At 38.3% G+C, this 24,037-nt stretch overlaps 1 protein-coding gene across 6 annotated transcripts in view; it reads right to left on the bottom strand.

Annotated features, from left to right (window-relative positions):
• The window catches only part of ANKRD10 (ankyrin repeat domain 10), a 36,050-nt gene that overhangs the window by 2,034 nt on the left and 9,979 nt on the right, over positions 1-24,037 (bottom strand). For 2 of the 6 annotated variants that reach the window (XM_033177245.1, XM_033177246.1), the window contains exons 4-5: positions 12,420-12,655; positions 3,117-3,212 (exon numbers count right to left, since the gene is read on the bottom strand). In XM_033177245.1, the coding sequence (XP_033033136.1) occupies positions 3,117-3,212; positions 12,420-12,655 (332 nt within the window). Of the gene's footprint in view, positions 1-2,971; positions 3,213-3,799; positions 3,927-12,087; positions 12,656-13,505; positions 13,600-24,037 lie in introns of those variants that run through there. The other 4 variants (XR_004428958.1, XR_004428957.1, XM_033177247.1 and 1 more) reach the window with 4 other exon arrangements.

Here is a 24,037-nt window from a genome sequence, read left to right as displayed (position 1 = left end):
TAAGTGAATTAAGGAAATTCTTTGAACTATGTATGACAGCATCACATGAGGTTTTTAAAAAATCTCATAAATCAGGTAGGGACTGTTGACTCTCCCCCGAGCCTCAAATCAGGGCTATTAAAAGGAACCACTAAGTTTGTATTTTTTTCAGTAGCACAGAAACCTATGTAGTACTTCTGCCAAACGCCACATGAGAGCACTGGCAGAATACAGAGAAACCGGTGACCACAGCAAGGAACTGTAACGGCCAACAGTCCTATGCTTGCAGGCCTGGGCCAACAGCACAACATGGAGTCGCTTCTTCTCAGTCCAGCAATTAAAATGACCATGGCAGCCAAGGTTTCATTAGGTTACTTTCAAAAACCACCTTTGCTGGAAAAAATGTTGATAGTTCAATCTGCATATACAGACATCTATCAAGAGGGAGATGTCTTATGGGATAAAAAGTCCATCACGGAACATCTGGGCACACCAGGACAGGCAATGACAAGTCATTCTTTTGTATAGTGGAACTTGAGAATCAGTAATATTCATGTTCACAGCAATTCACATAACAGTATAAGGGATGATCTAAAATTATCTCTAACTTGGTAATACTAGATTTTATCTCAATGTTCTTTACTACCAAAGCAAAGCATGATATTAAATCTAGAAGAGCTCAGTTCTAATAACTTTTAGAATAAGGACGCAGCTTAAATACATCCAATTACCCTAACACGTCACACACTGCGCGACTCTTCCCATGGAGGGCCTCCCGTCCATCTCACTGCCTGCATACCTCTGACAGAGCTTTCTGATACATCCTGCAAGTCTTCCTGCCAATAAAGGATCAAGGCTTGTTCAGTGAATGGAAACATTATCTAAATATTCCATTAATTGTCCGGTGTTTGGATATTTAAGCAACATAGTTTAGTAATTGATATAAATTCTTCATAGGACATTGGTTTTTTTCCCCCAAATTAAGTGATAGCTTTTCTATTTGGCTGAAACCCTAGACTAGAAAACGTGTTTCAAGGACTAAATAGAAAATAAAAACAGAAATAAAACAAGTTATTTCCAGGGGAAATTCATACGATTTTTTTCAAAAACAAAGTATAAACAATGTTTTCCTAGGTGACAAAACTCAAATATGATGGCAACCCTGACAGTTGTTTATTGTATGTATAGTTTTTACTAAGAGAATAGAGTTAAGTAGAATTTTACTTCAGTGCCCAGTTAAAGTAAATCTGTTCTATTATTTCATCTCCAAATCAAGGCTGGTTGGTAAGCTCATGTTGTTACAGAGAATCTAACAAAACTGAGCATAAAACAGCGGGCACCTCACGCATCACAACCTCCAACGCTCTCCCTTCCTCTGCTCCCAGCTGCCGGCCAAGACCCGCACTTCCCTTCTCACTGTCTGCATGGCCAGCCCCCGGATCCCACGAACACCCAAACACAATGCTGGGGATGAGGTTTCAGACAAGATCCTACTTCCCTTCCAGTCAACCCCATAGAGAAGATCGGGATTTAGAAGCAAGCACCCTCCTATCCGAGTCCTTTCCAGGGGTGGGGACACTTGACCCTCCCCTGAGTCTCAAACTAGGGGCATTTAAAATGCAAAGATAGCTGTACATAGTTGTTCAAAAATGTAGAATTCTTTGGAAATAATTTTGACCAAACAAAAATTTGAACTTCCTCAAGTGTTTAAAGGAGAGCAGCTTTTGGTCTGATTCTCAAAGGACTATGGAGGCAGCTCCCTCAAGCTTCTAGTGGACATGGAGTGCCATGTCCCACCAGGAAAACCTCGAGTAATCTCTAGTGATTTAACACATTGTTTATTCAGTCAGAGTGTCATAAATGAAATGACGGGAAACACGGGGTGTATGTACTTGGCATCTGGTAAACGGGATGGGCTGGGTTTTTCAAAAGTACGTTCCAGCTTGGATATAGTTTAACAAAGAACTAATGTCTGACAAATAAAGGGTGGCCACTTCTGCCTATTCAAAAGCAGACAGCAAGGTCATTTTTAACAAACGCAGGATTTGAGTTTTGTTATGGATCTTTACCTAAGGTCAAATAGTCCCTGACTACAGAAAACCTATTATTTTAAATATACTAAGTGATCTGAATTTCTCTACTGGGAAAAAGGTGACCTCAGCAATTCTGTAGCTTCCAGAAAAATGAACACATTTTCTTTTAACTTTAGTGAACAGAAATGATTTTTTCATGTAGGTTTGGGAAAAAAATACATACTCTTTTTTTTCATCCCCAGTTATGAATTTTGCATAAAGACATAATAAACTAAAAAAAAAATCCACTTCCAAATATATTAACATGTTAAGAGAATGGCTAAAAATGTTTTTGTAGTCACCTGAATAAAAGCAGCAGGAAAAAAAAGCAATAGCTAAATGGACAAATCATTTTAGATATTCTAAATGCTATAAGAACTGAGCTGCTTCTGCCTTTTAAAAATTGGAAATAGGAATACAGTTTTAATATGCTAAAAACATTAATGTATAAAATGTGTGTTGTGAAACACAGTGTTTACCATTTTAACAGACTCAGAATGAAGACCACAGAAACCAAAGCAACCAAGTCCTGGGTAAAAGATTCCATGCTGGAGTGACCGGGTGGAGTCAGAACCACATTGACTAGTTCTCAGTGTTTACTGCTAGTCGTCCTCTTTGCGGTATATTGGTTTGAAAATATTAACCGTAGCATGTTCGGTATATTCACCCAAAGGCCATATGTCAGAAAATTAAAAATGCAAACCTCATTAAAAATAAGCAAGGCACATTAAGCAACAGCTTCAAATCAGAAAGATTGCACTTACATTTTTCATGTTCATAGAATATACCCAAAACACTTATCCTTGTATCTACAAACTTGCCCAAGATAGGCAAATTATAGTATAACATTTTTAAAAAGACACTGGACAACAAAGTGCAAAACATCTGAGAAAAACTCATGTTAGAAATAATATGCATACTGATTCTTGCAACGACAGGGGGTCTGCATTGCTGACACAGTATATATTTCTATTTCTTTTGGTCCAACAGAACCACTCTCCTGCTGTTTGGTGTCTTCGACCATTGGATTGTTGTTGCAGCTAACAGGAAACTGTCCACTCCCACCTGTTACAACAGCAAACTCCCTATCAACGTGCATTTTGTCAGCATCGTCTTCTGTGTCGCCATTCATGAGTGGCACGGCAGAATCCAAGCTTTGAGCTGCACAGAAAACAAAGACTATTTCAGATTCCTTTGTCTGTAACAAGGTAAGTGTTCAGACACACAGTTTACATTATTTTGTGTGGGCACTGAACACTTTAAACAATCACATAAAAATCGACAGGTCACTAATGAGCTTAGCACACGACTGAAAAAATTCCACAATCAAAAAAATTTATTGACATGTGCAGTGTTTTTAAAGTCATGGAATTTCAGATACCTATTATAGATTTACTTGATGGCAAAAATTCTAATTTTCTGGCCATTTAGAGGGCATAAAGTGGTTATATAACCTGGAAACATTTCTAAACTCCATTTTCAAATTCAGTAGACTTTAAAAACAAAAAAATATACTACGACAATTCTTAAATTAACATACAATTAAAACAATCCTGATTTTTTAAAAAAATCCACTATTTCCATTAACAAAAAAATAATGTAAAGGCTGAGAGACTCAAGACTAGTCTGTCAGCACTGTCCCAGAGTGGCATTTGATCTGAGCACCAAAAATACAGTAAAATAATTACACCAAAATACAGAAAGAGTTAAGAAATGTGAAGTTAAAGCTACATGGGCACTTCACTTACAAGATTACCATCCTCTGCACTGTGGAGATGCGAATGCCCCATGTCATACACTCTGCACAAGCACCTCCGCCTCCAAATCCTAGCAAGACTCACTTCTTACAAGCAGCTCCACGTGTCTGAACGGCTTCTAGTGTTTAAAAATGTGTTTTAAACAAAAAGGATTCTAACAAATCACTGTTACACGTTGTATTCATTTAGCATGGCATAAATATTGTATCAGTTAATTTCAAAACAATCTTTCCTCTGCCCTATGACTGTATTACGATTCACCTAACCAAATTCCCTGCAGCTGTCTAGGCTGCTTAGCCCTTTTCTTTCCTATCATGAACACCACAATTAACATACTCATAAATGCATTTTTGTGTGTATTTCTGGTTGACTCAGATACTTAGAATTATTTCTGGGCCAAAGAATACACACCACAAATAGCAATTTTCAGTGCTAAATACCTCTTTCATATAAACATTTAAAAATAGGGAGAACGGAACTTTGCAGCTTGAATTAGCTCTAATTTTAGAGGCACACAACTCATTTTTGATTATACTGTATATACTAGATCTGGATTATTCTACAAAGATGCTAATGTACAGGATGAGAAACCCGATTTCTGAATTAGCATCTGGGAGAGCAACAGCAGTGTGATTTATGTGGCTGAGGGGATTGGGGGTAGTCAGAAGTCTGAATAGGTAGGAGGCCAAAAGCATTCTTAAAATACAGGTGCTTTAAAACCAGAGGCATTAAATGGTGGATTTTAGTCCTTACTCATTCAAAGCTTTAAAAAATCTTCCACAGGCCAGGCTCCACTTTCACTATGACTCAGGCATGCACTTTTAAGAGATCAGTGTGTAAGCAGGGCATCTTTTGGAAAACAAAACAAAACAAAAAAGGGCTGGGCGTGGTGGCTCATGCCTATAATCCCAGCATTTTGGGAGGCCGAGGCAGGTGGATCACGAGGTCAAGCGATCGACACCATCCTGGCCAACATGCTGAAACCCCCGTCTCTACTAAAAATACAAAAATTAGCCGGGTGTGGTGGCGGGCGCCTGTAGTCCCAGCTACTCGGTAGGCTGAGGCAGGAGAATCACTAGAACCCGGGAGGCGGAGGTTGCAGTGAGCCGAGATCATGCCACTGCACTCCAGCCTGGTGACACAGCGAGACTCCGTCTAAAAAAAAAATGGGAGCGTGGGGTGGTGGAAGAGCAGATCTCCCAAGTGTGCGAAAGTCGTCCCAACCTCCGCAGGAGCAGGTCAGCGTTCGCTCCTCCCACGGGCTGCAATCCTGCAAAGCCAACCACGAACACGGTTTGTACAAAAGGGTGGACTTTGATGGGAATACAATGCAGACAGCTTAAAATACCTGCACACTCAATTGGCATTCAGATGCCAATGTTCCCCAGATAAAGTGACAACTAGGGGTTACCTGCAATTTCACACCTCTGAAAAGCAGGTTAGAAAACCCCAACAGAGAAGAGCTTCATGAAAGCTGGGGTGTTTGTCTTCTTCACTAGGCCCAGTACCTAGAATAGTACTCACATCAACAGATGAAGCCCACTCACTAGCCAGGAGAAACAAACACACAAGGTAAACAAAAACAAATGATCAGTAGCCGGCGCAGCCTGTAGTACAACCCAAGGAATCACAACCATCCAGGCAGGCCTGGCCATGCCAGGTGCAGGTGCAAGAGGCGCCACTAGGGGGCCGGAAGAGCCGCGTCAAGGGCAGCCCAGGGAAGAGAAAGCGGGCAAAACACTATCTCCCAGCAATTAATCCTGTAACTAGAAGGCTCACAGTGGCCAGGGACCTCTGAGAAACTGCTTTGAGTAGACACATCTTTTGTTAATGCAGATGGTTTCTCTAACAAAGCAGGGTAAGAATGAAAGTCTTCCATATTTTACCAATCAAGATTCGATTGTGGGAATCATGCCAACAGACACCCTGGAATTTCTATCTCCATAGATATGGCCTCTCTATACAGTGTAGTTCCCACAACCAACTGTCCCAGAGCCTTGGGTAATGCTGTTTCATGAGTGCTGCCTTCTTCATTCCTAGTAGCTATACATAAGTTCTCAATTGGCTGGTACAGATATTAAGCCTGCAATTATCTCTTTATGCTGTAAGCCATGAAATTAAAACTGGCCTCTCAAAATTTTAGGAACATTGTATATGGACCCGTTTCCTCCCACAACCAAGACCCTGCCAACTGTGGCATTTGCTCCCACACACCTGTTGCCACTGCTGAAGCTTGCATTTGAGGAAGGTGACCTGTACAATTTCAGAAAAACGTCTTCCAACGTCATCAGTTTACTCAGGAAGCACTATCCTTTCCTATCTTCCTATTGACTCTTAAACAATGATTGTTTCTGAAAATGTTAGCATGACCACTTTTTACAAAGGGTCTTTACCTGACTGTAAAAGCAGGTGTCTGTTGGGAAGACAGGCTTCTAGTACACCTGAGACACAACGTTCAGGATGGAAACCTACCTAGGACTGGCTCAAAACCTCCAGCCTCCCTGCTCAGAAATACAGCCGCGTCCAGGTGTGGTCACTGCCTGCCCTCCTAAGCAAGAACTAAAGCCAGCAGAGCATGCCTCTGGCTGAGAAACCCGCATTCCTGACCCTGGGGGACACGTAGAAATGCTCCACTTGGGGCTGATGCCCAGGGCAACTAAACTAGGTCTGCATTTGTATTTTCATCTTAAATTTGGAGATTGCACAAAACCTCTAAAGGCAGTTCCCAGTAACTCTGCAACTATATGAGCTATTCAGGATCCAGCAGCTTGAAACCATGAAAAAAGTCTTAGTTTCAAGTTCGGGAAGGTCTGCCGAATTACAGACGTAACGCAACTGGACATCAAGGTCGTGCCACTACTGAGGCTTGTGGGAGTACTGACCAAGTGAAGACACTCCGGTGCACCACTCATACCGACACACAGGAAAACAGGACTGTAACTGACAGGCATGCCTGCAGATACATGTAAGGTTTAGGAAAAATGCCTGATCATAACTTTAATCTTACATTAAAAAAAAAAAAAACCAAAAAGCACTCTATTTAAACAGTCATATTTTGGGATATAGGGGCTCCAATCAGCCAACAGGACATTACTCCCAAGACCCGAGCCATACTGGTTATATTCCCCAAGACTAAAGCAGGAGACATTTTACAAGTCAAAAACTGCCAAGCAGTTTCACACAATGAACTTAGGCGAAGCTTGAGATCATGACCTAGACTTGTAATCTACCTTTTACTGTGCCTCTAGGTGCTGTGTGGAAGGGTCCCAGGTGTTGACCCACAACCCTAGAAAGGTGGCCAAAAGGCCCAGGACCCCTCCCGCCTGTGGCCTTTCCACTGAACTGAGTGCATCCTGCTGTTACTTCCACTGGGGAAGCCTCAATGTCCTCTCATTAAAGCAGCTAGACAAGACGCTCTGCCTTCCCGGTTTCCCACCAGTCATTACCTGGAACTATTGTTTGTTCCGCTGTAGAGCACATTTTACTCAACTTTTTAAGGTCCTGTTAAAACCAAAATGTTTTTCTATTACAAGGTGACCTTTTGTGGGACCCACCAGGGCCCCGATTCCAGCAGTGCAGAGGGCTGGGATGACTCCAGGCAGCGGGAAGCAGCAGCAACCAAGGACAGAGGAAGGCAGTGAGCGCTCTGGAAAGACTAGGGCGGACTGGGGGTTTGGCTCAAGTAATACAAAAGCGGCTTGTGATCAAGTGTGCCAGTGTTGGTTTTGCTTCCCACTGGAGTGTCCACAACTCTGCTGAGGACAACTCAGGCCCGTAAGTTTGCTCAAATGGAGACTTCACAGTGGAAAACGCAGACACTGCCTGGACTGGAAGTAATTCAGACTGTATTTCAAGATGTCACATCTTCAGGGATCAAGAAAAAATAATCACTCCTTATTTGAACACAATTAGGTAGGTGTGTTCTATCCTCCTGGCCAAATTTTTATGAACAAATATACTGCAAATTTGAAAACTGTCAGGGTGTCAGCAGTTACAGTGCTCCAATATGTAACTAAACTAGAAGGAACTAAATTACAAATTTACTCCTGGGAGGCATTTTATTTCCTCTCAAGCTTCAAGCAATTACCATCTATCATTTAACAAACCAGCCAGTCATATCTGCCCTCCTTTACCAATAGTCTTTAACCCTGTTCAACACGAACAGTTAAGGACAAAAGGCAGAGATCCTTTACCCAGGTTAAATCCATTCTGGGAAAGTGTTAAAACTCTCCACCAGTAACTTTACCTCTAAATCATCAGGTTGTAGATATTTTTTTCTGTAAGGTGTTTTTATATTCAATACCTTCCCAGTATGAATGAGATTCTATGATCAATAATATGCCTATTATTAAAACCGAGCTGTTAAGTCAGTTTAACGTTAGCTTGAGATTTGCTGTCACCACAGCCTACTTCTGGGGCAAATGTCCCAATTGTGAAATTGAAGTTACTGGGTCAGTTTTTAAACTCACACTGTGTTCCCCCACTTCTTCCCCACGACTCTTGAGCTCAATCCAAAACAATTATCAATCAGCAAAATGAAGTTTTCACTCATGGAAGGGACTGGCATTCTTTTCTAACCAGGATCACTGAAAAACTTGACAAGTTTCCAAGGAGTACATATAAAAATAATTGCATTGGGTTATTCCTGAAGATTAACCAAGAACACTAGCAAACCTGAACTCAGTTTTATACAGTGCAGCTGGAATCCCAAAGCCCATGCGTCATACCATCAGAGCAAATGATTGATAAACAAAAAAAAAAAAAAAAAAAATTTAAAGACTGATACTTCCTTGCACCATCTAAAATGAACAAAATCCCACACTGGGGAAAGTATTATCCCAAGATACTTTCCATCAAAACAAACTGCTTAAGTAACTGGATTTTATTTCACCCTCCATGGACAGAGTTCATGTCCACACCTATTATATGTTCTAACTAAACTGCATTTGATACGGATGCAAATAACTTTATGAAAGTTAAAGTATGACTTCTTGTAGCGTAACTTCCAAGACAGGTAATATTCAAGCAATACAAAAGGCCAAGTCTTTATTCTTCACTTAAGATCTTTTACATCAGTTTCCAAAAGAAAATTCCTCCAATTTAAAATACTTGAAGGTAGTTTACTGAAAGCAGAGATACTACTTTTTGTGGGGAAGAGTGGTTAACATTCAGACAAGTGTTTTGGCTTTTAAGAGTGAATTTTACAGGGGATCTCCTTAAGAGAAAACTTTCTTGGAATTACTTTTGTAAATATAAATTCCGCACTAAAAGCCTCAATCTTTGTAACTCCTAAATTCTAGGAAAATGGAACAGACTAAGTTCTATTGATAAAAGTTATGCAGCCAAGATATTATCCCTGGCACCTGTAACTTTTTTGTTTTTAAAGCCAAACAAAACAAAAAACCCAGCTTAAACTCTTCTAAATATTTTTATATGTGAAGTTACTCAAAGTATTTTATATGTATGTGTTAAATGAGGAAAAAACAATTTATCTTTTTTTTTTTTTTACTCTGGCATGAGAACCAAAAACCTAGTAATTCAGATTAAGCAAAACTTAAAACACACACATTTAAACAAAATCAAAACAAGATCCCAGAAATTACAATTAAAATAAACTAAAGCAATGTATCTTTAATTCAAAACTAAAAAACTGACCAAATAATGGAAATAATTATGTATCTATTGAAACCAAGAACAATTTCATGTAGAACATTCAGGTAATTGGGAGAAAAAAAATCCTGTTTCAATGATCAAGAATGATTCCCAATACCCAACATACCACATTCAGTATGCAATGTAAAAGGGGGAGGGAATCACCTTTTCCCACAGGGAAAAGAGTGGTGGGAGTGTGGGTAAGCTGAAGATGCCCATCTATACTCACACAAACACAAAATAGAAAAATATATACAACACACCCTTGTGACGTGTGGGGCAAATCTAAGGACTGTCAACTACACAAAAGAAGCATTAGAAGTTCCAGGAAATTAGTCAAGTCACAGTCAGTATACAAATTAGGAAAACCAGAGATGAGTGGCTTTAAAGTAATGTGCATCTTGGCTGAAATATTTTTACTGTGATAATCACAGAAACATCAGTCATGTACTGTGTACCTGGAACAGTGGCTCAACCTGTTAGGTCTATGTATTACCTGCAACACTTAAGCTGGAGTGCCGGCTCTAACCATGTTTTTTGTCTAAATTAGCACCCTCAGGCTTAGGACCAGGAATGTCTAGTTTGCGAAGGCTGCATGGCGAGTTTAATGTGCAAAATGTGAACTAATCACTGGTCAACCAAAACAAATCCTCCTCCTAAAGGAAGAAAATAAGATCCCCGAAAATCAGCAGGACTCTTTAAACCAAATGTATGTAGTTATCGAGGATTAGGAAACAAGGAATCCTCAGAAATGCTTTTCAGGGTAATTAAGCAGCGTGGTACTGGCCAATTCAACTGACCGTAGACACCCTGAGACTAGTTTTACAAACTCTTCTAGGTGCATTTTGAGTCCAATTAGCATGTTAAGTGATCCCTTTTTAAAAATACTAAACAGAATTTAAGATTTATCAGCAATAAGAAAATGAAGCATAAATCATTTTTCAAGGACATTTAGACTCTACAGTGACATACACGGACAGACATGTACAATTCGTGCATGACGGCACAAGGCCACTCTACAATATTAACCAGGCTTTAAAGGAAATGACAAAGGATTTTTTTAAAAAGTGGATGCTCTTAAAAAGGCTTTGAAAATACATTAGAAAAAATGTATTAAAACATGGTACAGATAAATGACAATGCTGAATATATCACTATTAAAAAAGACCATTTTGAATTTTATGCAGATCTTCATGTCACGCTTATGATTTTAGCATCTTTCCGGAAATGCTTAACTCATAAAAATCTTGAATTTTATAAAACTGTTAAGTTTATATATTACTACAAAAAGTCTTATCACAGGAATTTTTATGGTGACAAGATTTAAGTAGTTGTGAAGTACATAATACTGACATTTTATCAACTTTATAGGAAAAAAATGTTTCACTTGGACACACTCATTAAAATAAGGTAGAAAAGATGGTTGGTTCATGCAATTTAAAATTAACCAAAACCTCTAGATTTTTAAGTGATTAACTGATAGTCACTCAGTTTTTCTTATGCTATAACTGGTAGGTTTTTTTTTAAAACCAACAGACAAAACTGTGCTTATCCTCAGGAAATCTGAGCTCACAATCTAGTTCATTACACTCCCACCTCTCCCCTTCTATGTGCACTAAATATGCCTGCCAAGCTATCACATTTACCTTATTAAGACTTTTTTTTGGCCGGGCGCGGTGGCTCAAGCCTGTAATCCCAGCACTTTGGGAGGCCGAGACGGGCGGATCACGAGGTCAGGAGATCGAGACCATCCTGGCTAACACTGTGAAACCCGTCTCTACTAAAAAATACAAAAAACTAGCCGGGCGAGGTGGCGGGCGCCTGTAGTCCCAGCTACTCGGAGGCTGAGGCAGGAGAATGGCGTGAACCCGGGAGGCGGAGCTGAGATCCGGCCACTGCACTCCAGCCTGGTGACAGAGCCAGACTCCGTCTCAAAAAAAAAAAAAAAGACTTTTTTTTTTTTATTTAAAAGAGACGAGGTCTCACTCTGTTGCCCAGGCTGGTCTCAAACTCCTGAGTTCAAGTAATCCTTCTGTCTCAGCCTCCCAAAGTGCTGGGATTACAGGTATGAGCCATGACAACTGGCCTAAGACATCTTATAGATACAGATGATTTTCCTACAGGAAAGGGAGATGTTTTCAACTTCGAGTGATTGGCTGACTGCTTATTTGCAAACTCAAACATACCTTAAAATACAAATTAGCCCGGCGTGATAGCATGCATCTGTAATCCCAGCTACTTGGGAAACCGAGACAAGGGAATTGCTTTAACCTGGGAGGCGGAGATTGCCGTGAGCTGAGATCACACCATTGCGCTCCAGCCTGTGTCACAGAGCAAGACTGTCTTTTTAAAAAAGGGTGGAAAAATACTTACAATGAAAATAACTTACCTTAGGGACTTAAATCCTCAAGATCAAATTATACACCAGATCTTGTTGTGATAAATGAACACGTATTACCATGTGGGGTACAGAGACCAGCTGAGGTCAAATCATAGTACAGAAATAGTACAGAAAACATTTACCTTCTCGAATGTGAAAATGTTTTACTGCCAGACCATCAGCAATTTTTTTAAGCCCAGGAACATTTACAAGAAACAAATTATTAAAAAAAAAAAAAAAAATCAGGCACAGTGGCAGATTTTCTTTAATAGATATATTTCAAACAGATACAACAGATGAAAAAATCTAATTCACGGCAGGTAAACATGGGTGCTCAAAGAGTTCCACACAGACATTTACACTTGGGCTGTTAGTATTTCCCTCACATCCCCTTTTGTTAAGTGTCCCATCTTCGCAGTGGCAGTACAGGAGAAATCTCCACCGTCACCGCACAATCCACCAGGCACATTACCACCTGAAGTGAAGGTCTCATCTCGAAGGTGCGTTCAGCCATAAAAAGAAAACATATTAAAGAAAGGAAAAATAAGTGTGCTCTTCCCACCCACAAAGTGATCTCACCTTCAGTTCTAGCTTTCTTTACTCCAAAGGCTTCTGAGTCTTCCAAGCATCTCTTTCGATTTGTTCCCACACTAATATGATTAGGAAATACATTCTGATGACCCCCATTTAAGATGCCATTGTTATAGAAATGGTTCAGATGACAATTCTGGAGGTTCAAGAGAAACTGGGCACACTCTTGGAAACCCTGGGTTTGTGCAATGTCTGCTGCTGTCAGGCCACTGGCATTTCTCAGGCTGTACAACACAAAAACACTGAATTATACCCCGTCCGCGTGCTAACCTGGTCTCTGCTCCTGCTGAACTGACTAGCTATCTGAGGGTGGTATGAAAGAGTAAACAAATTCATAGCAAATCTTCATTAAAGAAGTAGTTAATCAATCTAGCTCTGTAACTAACTTCTCTTATACACATTTGATTTCTAAGCAAGATTTGGGAGATAAAATAAATATGCTAAACGTTTTAAAAAGGCATCTTCCTATTTAACTTCTCAAAATCATGTTTTATGTTTAAATTTAGTCTGAAGAATCTAAATTTATGCTAACTTCAGACTTGAAACTGAATTATATATTATCTGCACTTAATTTTAATAACCCATTCCTTTAGCGTGAATAAAATCATAACAAACAAACATGTACTGAAATTGTCCATGGCATTCATAACTGTCTTCCTAAAAATAAAAATAATGGCTTACCAACAAGCCAGCCTTTATGCTTACATGTGACACTGTAAGTGGAAGTTTAGAAGGATGTCCTGACATTAAAGTAACTATCATCAGACTCCAGAGCTGAAAAGCTGTTTTTGTGTCAGATTTTGATTGTTTTGGCCTTGCTTGGAAAACCTTGCAAAAGTATTACATTTTTGGCATTCTAGAGCATTTGAGTAGTTGGTTCCTTTAAAAAGGCTTTGAATACTGCCCTAAAAATTCATCCCTATCACTCACAGGAACCAAAGCTTTACCTGGCTAATAGTACTAAAAAGGAAAGGTCTGGGATTTCTACAGTAGCTAAAACTCAGATTAAAGTAGGAAGTGATGGCAGAATAAGTGAAAGAGCTGAATAAAATAGAGTAAGTTGAACTTGTAAACCTTTAGACACTGAATTAAAACTGAGGGATCAAAGGTAACTCCATGTTGAAGTTCCCCTGGAAGACAAGAATGTACACTGCTCTGTGAAATAAACCTGTAAAAAAGCAGACATCCTGTTAGCTGCAGGTTGATAAACAAACTGGAGAAGTACTTAACAGCAAAGACAGCTTCCATACCTGTTCAGCAAGCTACACTACATCCACAGCAAAAGCATGATGAAATAAAGGCCTTGTGCTGTGTCTCTCAAACAACCAATCCAGAACCCTGATGCTTTTCTTGGGGTTACTGTTAATGCAAAAAAACAAAAACACCCTGCATTTGAGAGTGAAAACTGCAGAATTAGGGACAAATAATATTTTCTTATTTATAAGAACAATAATCTTGTATTCGTTATTTCCGGACATCATAAAGCTCTGACCTCAGAAATGAAAAGTGGGCATGGACGCTCACTAAACGTGTCTCTCTACTTTTTAAAGCATAAATGTATTATACATTTTGAAAAAAGACCCAAATCCTATTTGATCAGGTATAAAAGAGAATTGAGAATCTCAGAAACCAACAAAATTCTTAAAAATATAAGGCAGCTATGTGCAGGATGATTAGAGACTAAAGTCAGTATTTTTATTAGCCAATAAGACTTCATGGCTATGAATGGCCGTATTTTCTAGTATTGCATATTTTTATTTTGATATATGAATTAAATGAAAAGGAAGCACCAAAGTTTGGGCAGACTGAATTACATTAATTACACTTTGTACAAAATCAGATCACCTTGTTATTGAAATAGAAAATATACTAATATTAAGTGACAGCTTAATCATATAGCTGAACTTTTTATTAATGGTGTTATTTCACTTTCAAAAGATATCAGAAGTGCAGATGACCTGGGAGGATCTACTCTGTCAAGAATGTGAACAGAAAAGTAAGTTGCCAAATGAAAATTCAAAAACTCTTCAAGGAGAACATAAGTTTATAAACTGATTATTTCTACAAACAAGCACAGACTTGCTCTCCAAAATCAAGAAATAGAGACATGAGAAGCTACTGCTTAGTATTAGAACAAATAAAAATATGAAACAAATCCCACAGTATAAAGATTACTCTTTAGTGGACCAGAGAATAAAAAAGAGCAAACAGATTTTTGAAATGGCACTTAGAATCATAAATACCATGCTGGGCGTGGTGGCTCACGCCTGTAATCCTAGCACTTTGGGAGGCCAAGGTGGGTGGATCACCTGACGTCAGGAGGTTTGAGGCCAGCTTGGCTTACATGGTGAAACCCCATCTCTACTAAAAATACAAAAAATTAGCTGAGTGTTGTGGTGGCACATGCCCATGGTCCCTGCAACTCGGGAGGCTGAGGCAGGAGAATCGCTTGAACCTGGGAGGGAGAGGCTGCAGTGGGCCGAGATCACACCACTGCACTCCAGCCTGGGCGACAAGAGTGAGACTCTATCTCTAAATAAATAAATAAATACCAATTCGCTGAGGGAAGTTTACATGCTCAACGGGCATGCCAACATTCTGAAGTTGTTGAAAGAACATCCAAAGCACATTCAATTCCTTTATTCCTTATTCAGAAGCTGAAGACTACACTGAATTTGGGTTAAAACAGCAAGTTTACTGATCTTCCAAAGAAATATAACCTTAAAGAAAAATAATCAACAAAACAGTGCCAACATATGGAGATTCCCGGAGACTGAAGTTTGAGAGTGTTGCCTACACATAGATAGCACGGGTAAGCTCTCCCACTTCGCTTTTTCCCCTACCAAAAGTAGTTAAACATGTGCTTGTCCTCTACTTAGACCAACCAAATTTCCATGTGGTCTTAGGTATTATCTCAAAACTTACTTCACTAAAAGAGCTCAAAAGATCGATTATGGCCCACTCATGCTATATACTCTACTCATGCATAAGGACCAAGGAAGCAAGAACAATCACAGGTCAAACAACTTCTAGCAGCTCACGTAATTTGGGGGCACTAGAAGGTAGACATGATGGGGAGATCAAAAAGTTCTAGGAATTGTATTGGACAGGTATCAGAATCCAGGATACACGGTAACTGGAGGAATTACTTAGAGGAGACTGTAATTTTGCTCTACATTTAAGTGGCACTATCTATGCAGCATTATCAGAAACAGAAATATCCAGCACCCTTTCTCTGCTGCTAGTGAGGTACAAGAACATTTCAACTCTTATCATTTCCCTTGTTACCAAGGGCTGAATGTATACAACATACAGTTTAACTTGATAGCATTTATATTCTACTCTGAGGAAATCTGTTGGTACCTGACTCAGGAACACAACACAAAATGACACCACCATCTCTTGCCCCTGAAAGTCTTCATTCTCATTTCCTCTCCTTACCTACATTTATCACCTCCACTATCCCTGCTCACATTAAAAACCTTGCAAGTGGTCGCTCAACTGTTCAGTGCACATTATAGAAACTGGCCTGAAATGATCATTAAGGATCATCTTCCAGAAGGCACTTTTCTAAAAAGGACTATGTAGTCATTATTTTAGACTTTGAAGACCATACATTCTCAGTTCTACTCAATTCTTTTGTTGTAGGCTGAAAGCAGCCTCAAGACAATTAAGCATGGCTACGCTCTCATAAAGCTTTATTTACGAACACTAAAATTGAAATTTCATCTAATTTTATATACTAGAAAATATTATTCTATTGATTTTTGCTCAACTATTTAAAAATGTAAAAACCATTCTTGGCCCACAAGTCATACAAAAAAAGGCAGCAGGCCAGAACTGCTGAATAACATTTAACCAAATAGATACTGTAAATATTCCTCTGTTATTATGGGGTACACTGTAAATTCCAATACAACATATAGGGATTAAAAAAAACAAAATAGCATATGCATCACCTCAAACACTTTTCATTTGTATTGAATTAGCTATATAAAAAAATTAAAAATTACCATTAACTAGTCACCCTACAGGGCAAGGTAACACTAGAATTTACTCTTTCCATCTAGTAACCACTCTTTTTTAAAAAGACAGAGTATCTCCCTGTTGCCCCAGCTGGAGATTGCAGTGGCACAATCGTAGTTCACTGCAGCCTGGAACTCCTGGGCTAAGGGATCCTCCTTAGCCTCAGCCTCCCAAGTAGCTAGGTATACAGGCATGTGCCACCATGCCTGGCTACTTTTTTAATTTTGAAAGAGATGTTGCTCAGGCTGGTCTCAAACTCCAGGCCTCAAGTGATCCTCCCACCTCAGACTCCTAAAGCACTGAAATTAGAGGCATGAGCCACTCTCTACTTCTATGAGATCTTTTTTACCTTCCATGTAAGTACAGTACATGGAGTATTTATCTTTCTGTGCCTGGCTTACCTAACATAATGTCTTCTAAGCTCATACATGTTGCTGAGAATTACAAAATTTTGTTTTTTTAATGGCTAAATGGTATTCCACTGGGTATACATACCACTGTTCGTTTGCTGACAGCCACTTAGGTTGATTCCAAATCTTGGCTACTGTGAACAGTGCTGGAATGAGCATGGCAGGTGCAGATGTCTCAGTATATGGATTTTCTTTTGGATATATACCCAGTAGTAAGACTGCTGAATCATATGGTAGTTCTATTTTTAGTGTGTTCAGGAACCTCCATACTGTTTTCCACAATGGCTGTACAAGTCTACATTCCCACTAATAGTGTTTAAACGTTCCTTTGTCTCTGCATTCTCATCAGCATTTGTTACTGTCTTTTTCATAACTGTCATTCTAATGGGGATAGACAGTCTCTCATTGTGGTTTTGATTCTCTTTAGAATATTTCTCCTCTGAATATTCCTCTACTCTTAATAATGGATTTTCTGAAAACATCTATTAATTTTACGCACTATTCAACTCAAATAAAACAGTAACTTTTTGAAAGTTGCCAAATCTGTCACAAAATATTAAATAAGAAAAATATATAAAGGTAAACTTGAGAGGGGTGTAAAAAAAAAAGACCCTGAGAGAGCACTTAGCTGTAAAACAATCATTCCTATTCCTAAATTGAGTGTTTTTGGTTACATGTTCTAAGTTCCTTGCAATAAACCAGGCAATGTGCTTTATCTGGAAAAAGGGAGCCCTAACTTCAAAGTCTGAGTTCCTCAAACTTTTTTATTAGTTAAATTTCAAATATGTTAGACTGAAAATAATTTGGGTTTCCAAGTCAAAGATTAGAACAAATAATCATTAAAGATCATAAAAGAGGTTCAGGTCTTTAAATTCTATGTTCATATGTGCTTTCCTATTTGTTAAGCAATATTTCAATTTTCATGTTTTAATTGCTAAAATTCAGTAAGAGTTGAACACATAAATGAAACACTTAATTTACAGGTTCTGTGTTTCCATCCACACTCAAACCTAGTACTTCTAGTACTTTGTTCTGTCATAGTAATTTTTAAATACTCCATCCTTTACCCTTCACTCCACAGGTTTTTTGTCTGTTTGTTTTCAACAGGGTCTCACTCCTGTCACCCAGGCTGGAGTGCAGTGGTGCAACCACAGCTCACTGTAGCCTCCTCTACCTCCCGGGCTCAGGTGCTCCTCCCACCTCAGCCTCCTGAATAGATGGGACCATAGGTACCACCACCATGCCCAACTAGTTTGTGTTTTTTTTTTTTTTTTGAGACGGAGTGTCACTCTTGTTGCCCAGGCTGGCGTGCAATGGCGTGATCTCGGCTCACCGCAACCTCCACCTCCTGGGTTCAAGAGGTTCTCCTGCCTCAGCCTCCCAACTAGCTGGGATTACAAGCACCCACCACCACACCCGGCTAATTTTTTATATTTTTAGTAGAGACAGGGTTTCACCATGTTGGCCAGGCTGGTCTTAAACTCCTGACCTCAGGTGATCCACCCACCTCAGCCTCCCAAAGTGCTGGGATTACAGGCAAGAGCCACTGCGCCCAGCCATTGTTTTTAAGTTTTTTATGGAGACCGGATTTTCACTCCACAGGTACCGACTTAGTGTATTACGTGACCATAGGCACTAACTGCTGGCCACCCCTGTCAACCTCAAGTGAGGTATCAGTAGTAAAGACAAAGTTCATCTGGACTGTGTTTACGCACACTATTCCAAAGGGAAAATTAAAGTATCCAGAAGAAAGAATTTAAAAAGAGTCTCAAAAACTATTTTGAATGCAAACTGGTGGTAATGAAGGTGTACACATTATTTTCAGATGAAATCTGCAAAACAGACGCACTTTTGAACTGAGCACCCCCAGTCTGATGCAGCTGGATACATGGGCTGTGCCTGACCTAAAATGCCTGTCTGTTTGTTTCTGAAAATAGGAATGTGTCGTTCTACAGCTATAGCCTGTCCTCCATGGTCCTCTCCAACATCCATTTGAAAAATCTTTGAAAATGGGAAGAGATTTTTAAAACTCAGACAACGGTCAACTTGCGGTTCAAACTGGTTCTAGTTTGAAGTTCTAAAATTAACTTTCTTTAAAAGAAACGCAGCATGATCAGATTTTTAGGCTAGCAAGCTAAATGTGCTGCAATTTATTGTGGAAACTATGATGGCTGTGCTTTTATCTATAAATTCTATCCCTGTAACATTCACTAAGACTAGGAAAAGCAGTCACTGAGCAGGCCACCCATTTGCTCTCTACTATTCTTTCAAAACAGGAATATTAAAATGTGGGACAACACAGAATCATTTTTACTGTGAATTACATGTTCTGTTAAATAACTGGCAAAAACAAATCAAACCGGCATTAACTTTACTAAAGACACAAATGCTTATATGCTATATTTTCTTATTCTGAGTAGAATATTAAAATTTATTACCTCTAGGCCAAGGACAGTGGCTCAACCCTATAATCCTGGCGCTTTGGGAGACAGAGGCAGGAGGATCACTTGAGGCCAGAAGTTTGAGAACAGCCTAGGCAACACAGGAAGACCTTGTCTCTTCAAACACTCAAATTGATATCTGAGAACTCTCCCCAAAAGAACTTTCACTAAAATTTATATCTAAGAATTCTCCCCCAAAGAACTTTAAAAATCAGGCTCCACTCTGAAGCCAGCCAGGGTCCCACCAGTTTCCACTTATAGTGCCACAATTCCAGAACAAAGGATAAGCCATTCTGATGAGAACGACTTTAATTTTGAGGAAACCACGGATCAGGAAATACCTGAAGTTTAATTTTTAGAATCCGAGTTGTCACATCACCTCCAGGATGTTTTCTTATTGTTAATGCCATGTGACAATAAAAGATAACAATTTTTATATAAATATTTCTGTTAAAATTCTGATCTCAACTTAGCTATTGTTAGTTTACAAATAGAAAGGTAGATATCATAAATTAGGTAAGCAAAGCATGCAAATCTAAAGCATCTCTATCTGAATTCCTAGATTAGCGTTAAAACCAATCACCGCAACAAATACCTCAACAGTATGCCTCGTGTGCAGAAAGGAAGCGATACTGAACATTCAATGCCACAACTGTAAGGTTTTCGGAGAAGCACCTGTGGCAGTTTCAGCAGTTTCTATATGGAATGCTCCCCCTTTCTAGGATTACTTGAAAAAATCAAGTCAATTCGAATTACGTAGCTGTAAAACATTGACATGTGTAGTTTTTACAGATTCAGAATCTTCTGTGTGATTTAAAACGGGCAATGGTTCATAATACAGGAAACTTAAATAATAAGGGATCACATATTTGCAGGCAACATTTGGATTAAAAATACATACACACATAATGTGCAGAAGCACACTGACTGAGCTTAAGCCATTGTCATGTGACCACCTTGACCATGAGCTATTGCTCTAAAACACTGCCTTTTAAATTACCTTTGGTAATTTTTTAGCATGAAGCCAATTTAAATATGTCAATATTTCAACATAAGTTTAACAGTATGGACTAAAAACCATCAACTCACGATTCTGGTTACTTTAAAATTTGGTATGCTGTATCTCAAATACATTAGTAACTATTCCTAGATGGAAATAAGCAAATACATGGAATCATTAAAAAAAGATAAAAAAACATTACTAAATTGTCCATTTGTACAGACAAAACATTAGCAAACATCTAAGATATCTTCAGCAAAAGAAATACGTGTATTTTTAACCCTTTGGTATCCAAAATCTTATTTAATTATGAAGACTTTCTTAAATATATCCTTCAGTTAATAACAGGAAGAAACTATAAATTAAAGAGTTTCTACCTAAATAAATTTGGTGCCAAGTTTTCAAGTTCAAAGTTACTGAGGATAGTTTTACATTGCAATTGAAACACAATTATGTTTGTATACATTAAAATGTAAAACCATCATTCCAGGAGTTTGATGAAATATTTAGCACGCTCCTGCTATAATTTAGCAAGGGAAAAAGACATTTGGATTTAGAAATCATTGGTTTTATTTGAAAGCACTATCTACAAAAGCAGTAAAGAAATTTTATCTGTATTTTAATCAAGCTGCTATGAAAAAAAACCAAAATTCTAAACTTAATTTCTTAAGTCTGGAATGGTATCAACCCACTTACTGTCCCTGTCTAGCAGGCAGAACTTAACAGCTATCTCAGGAAGAGATTCCTCCATCCTGAAATACTTTAACAACCAGAAAATAGCCAAGACCAGACAAGTGTGCTATGGTGACAACTAGATAAAAGGAGGCTGCTGCACAGTGGCTCACACCTGTAAACCCAGTGCTCTGGGAGGCCAAGGTGGAAGGACTGCTTGAGCCTAGGAGTTTGAGATCAGCCTGGATAACACAGCAAGACCCCCCCCATCTCTACAAAACATTTTTAAAAATTAGTTGGGCATGGTGGTATGTGCCTGTAGTCCTGGCTACTCAAGAATCTGAGGCAGGAGGATCACTGGAGCCCAGGAGTTTGAAGTTGCAGTGAACTATAATCATGCCACTGTACTTTAGCCTGGACGACAGAGTGAGACTCTGGCTCTTTAAAAAAAAAAAAAAAAAAAAAGAGGCAAAAAGTAAGATGTGAGGATGACCAGAATTCAGAGGACCTAAAATCAGAAAATATGAATTCAGAGTCATAATTCTGGTAGATTTTGTAACTATTATTCTGACGGGCAAAAAAATGAACAAATGAAAATAAACCACAAATTTCAAAATGAACAGCTAAAAGTAAATCTAGGTTACATTTGCCAAGGGCAAAAGTCGCAAATGAATTTAACACTAGTATTAAATATGCTCATCACCTGTATTTGCCCTAATGAAAATCTGGTTTCTAGACCGGGCTCTATGGTAAACAAAGGTGGGTCATAAATGGTCAATTATGATCCAAACTAAGACAATTCCATTTTAATTAAAATGTCTAAAAGCGAAGCAGTTTTTGTGGCATTAAAATAGTCTACTAACACCACATTCTAGGCTTTTGTTATTACAGCCAACTGTGCCTACTTTCTAAACTAGGCAAGAGAGACTTCTAGAGTTAAGTCACTGAATTTGCTTATTTAAGGCTATTGATGCTTCTCAAGCTATCTAATGATCCCAGTTAAGATAAAAATAATTAAGTTAAAATACATGTATCCCAGCTGAAGATCTGGTTACCACAGAATAAATGGCTTTCAAAGAAATCTTCTCCTATAGAAAAGTTCTGAGACTCTGCCATTAAACACTGGCATCCATATAATGTAGTATTAAAATGCATCTACAAATCTGCCTGAGATGCAAGGAATGCTGGTTCATTCTAAATCTCTTTATTTCTACTCAGTGGTATAAAGCTATTTTACTAGCTGGTTGATATGGAAACATCCTCCACTTTATCTCAAGAAAATAAAGACGAATTAGCCAAAATTAATTGGTACCAAATTACTAAAAGTACAGCTAATCCAAGGCTCGAATTCTGCTATTTACAATGTTAGTAGTGAAAAGATCTTAATTATCAGCAGATAGTAAGTTTTCAAGTTTTTTTCCAAAAATCACATTAAGACTTAATGTTATACTGTTACTTGTTCCATCGTCCAAAAGAAAAATGAGATGACAATCTTTTTGTAATATATCCTCTTCTTCCAGTCAAAACCTGAGTATCAAGCAAGCAGCACTCAAATACTGGCTGTAGTGGAAAAATGGAACTACTATATAAGCAAGATTAAGGATGGTGACAACTTCACATACTCGCTGAAAACTCCACACACAGAGATTTAGGTCCTTTAAAGTACACAAACATTGAGTTTGGTCACAAGTTAGATTTAATCCTGTGCATTTTAATTTTTAGATGTAAACAATGGTAAACAATAATGACCAACATATAAGCCAGAAACAGAGCCTCATATACAGAAAACTTGGCACCAAAACTCAAGATTTAAAATAAGTAAAGAAAAAGAAAGTCCATTAACATACTCACGTGTGGTGCTAGAAAATTTAATACGATGCACAGCAGCTGAAATGCGTTATCTTACAGATGCAACCTACATTAACAAGTAAGTTATATAACAAACCGTTCTAGCCACAGACACTTAGTGTACTTGCCCTTATAATTATGTACCTGATGTCCAAAAAAGCACAACAATTGAAGACTTTGGGCACTTTAGGTAGCAGATATATAAAAAGCAAAGCAGGAATTAAGAGCAAATTAATTTAATAATACTGATATAAGGCAGCTTTTAATCTATTCACAGGACAAGGAAAAATTTATGTTATCTCCTAAATATTATAGCATGTAATATGAAGAGTTAATAATCTGGTCCATTCTGAATGAAAAAAAAAAAAAAGTAAATGCTCCTTGAACGTTTTAAAAAAAGAAATGGTTATGATTTGCTAGGACTACACTTTACCATATGAGCAGCATTACAGGGAATAAAATAGACCTAGTACCATTATTTTGGAGATTCAAACTGTTACACATTGGTGGACTAAATGGGGTAAAGTATAAAAATGTGCAGAAATCAAGAAGCAACTTACAAATTAACTTACTGACAAAAGTGACATTTTATCTAGATGTTAAAATGAAATAACCACATATACAATAGCAACGAATAATGATTACTTGTGCGCTATTCTCCAGGCCAAAGGCTTATTAAGAATTGTTTTTGGCTAGGTAGCTCAGGCTAAATATTTCTTGTAAAAAAAAATATGAAAGCTCAGTTCAGGGAAGTCACCATAATGCAGGGTCTTGAGGGGTGGCTCTTATACTGAGAAGGAAAAACAGACTGGCACCTGAGCCCATCTCAGCCACACCTGGTGGAAAAGAGACACTTGAGGGCCCTGTAACCAAGGACAGAATTGTAAATAAAAGATTCTCATTTTTAAAAAGACACCTACTCAAAAAAGGACATTGTGATATTTATTGGCTGAAAAGATTAAACTATCCATAAAATGAATAAAACACCTTTGTAAGAAAATGTTCAGGACCAATTAGAGTATTATTTAGAAAGTCATTAAAAATATCAACTTCTAATTATCCACTGTTTCAATAAATAACAAGCAATTTAATCATATGACTCCATATTTTATAATGAAAGCTTCTGTTATTAAAATTAAAGATGAGTTTTTAATCTAACTACAGCTAAGAAAAATGCACAACTTTGCTTTAAAGCAATCCACTGAGAAT

Source organism: Trachypithecus francoisi, unplaced genomic scaffold, assembly GCF_009764315.1.
Source record: "Trachypithecus francoisi isolate TF-2019V2 unplaced genomic scaffold, Tfra_2.0 Lachesis_group18, whole genome shotgun sequence".
Taxonomy (NCBI): domain Eukaryota; kingdom Metazoa; phylum Chordata; class Mammalia; order Primates; family Cercopithecidae; genus Trachypithecus; species Trachypithecus francoisi.
Note: the sequence above shows the minus strand (reverse complement) of the source record. Positions and strands in the feature narration are given on the sequence as shown.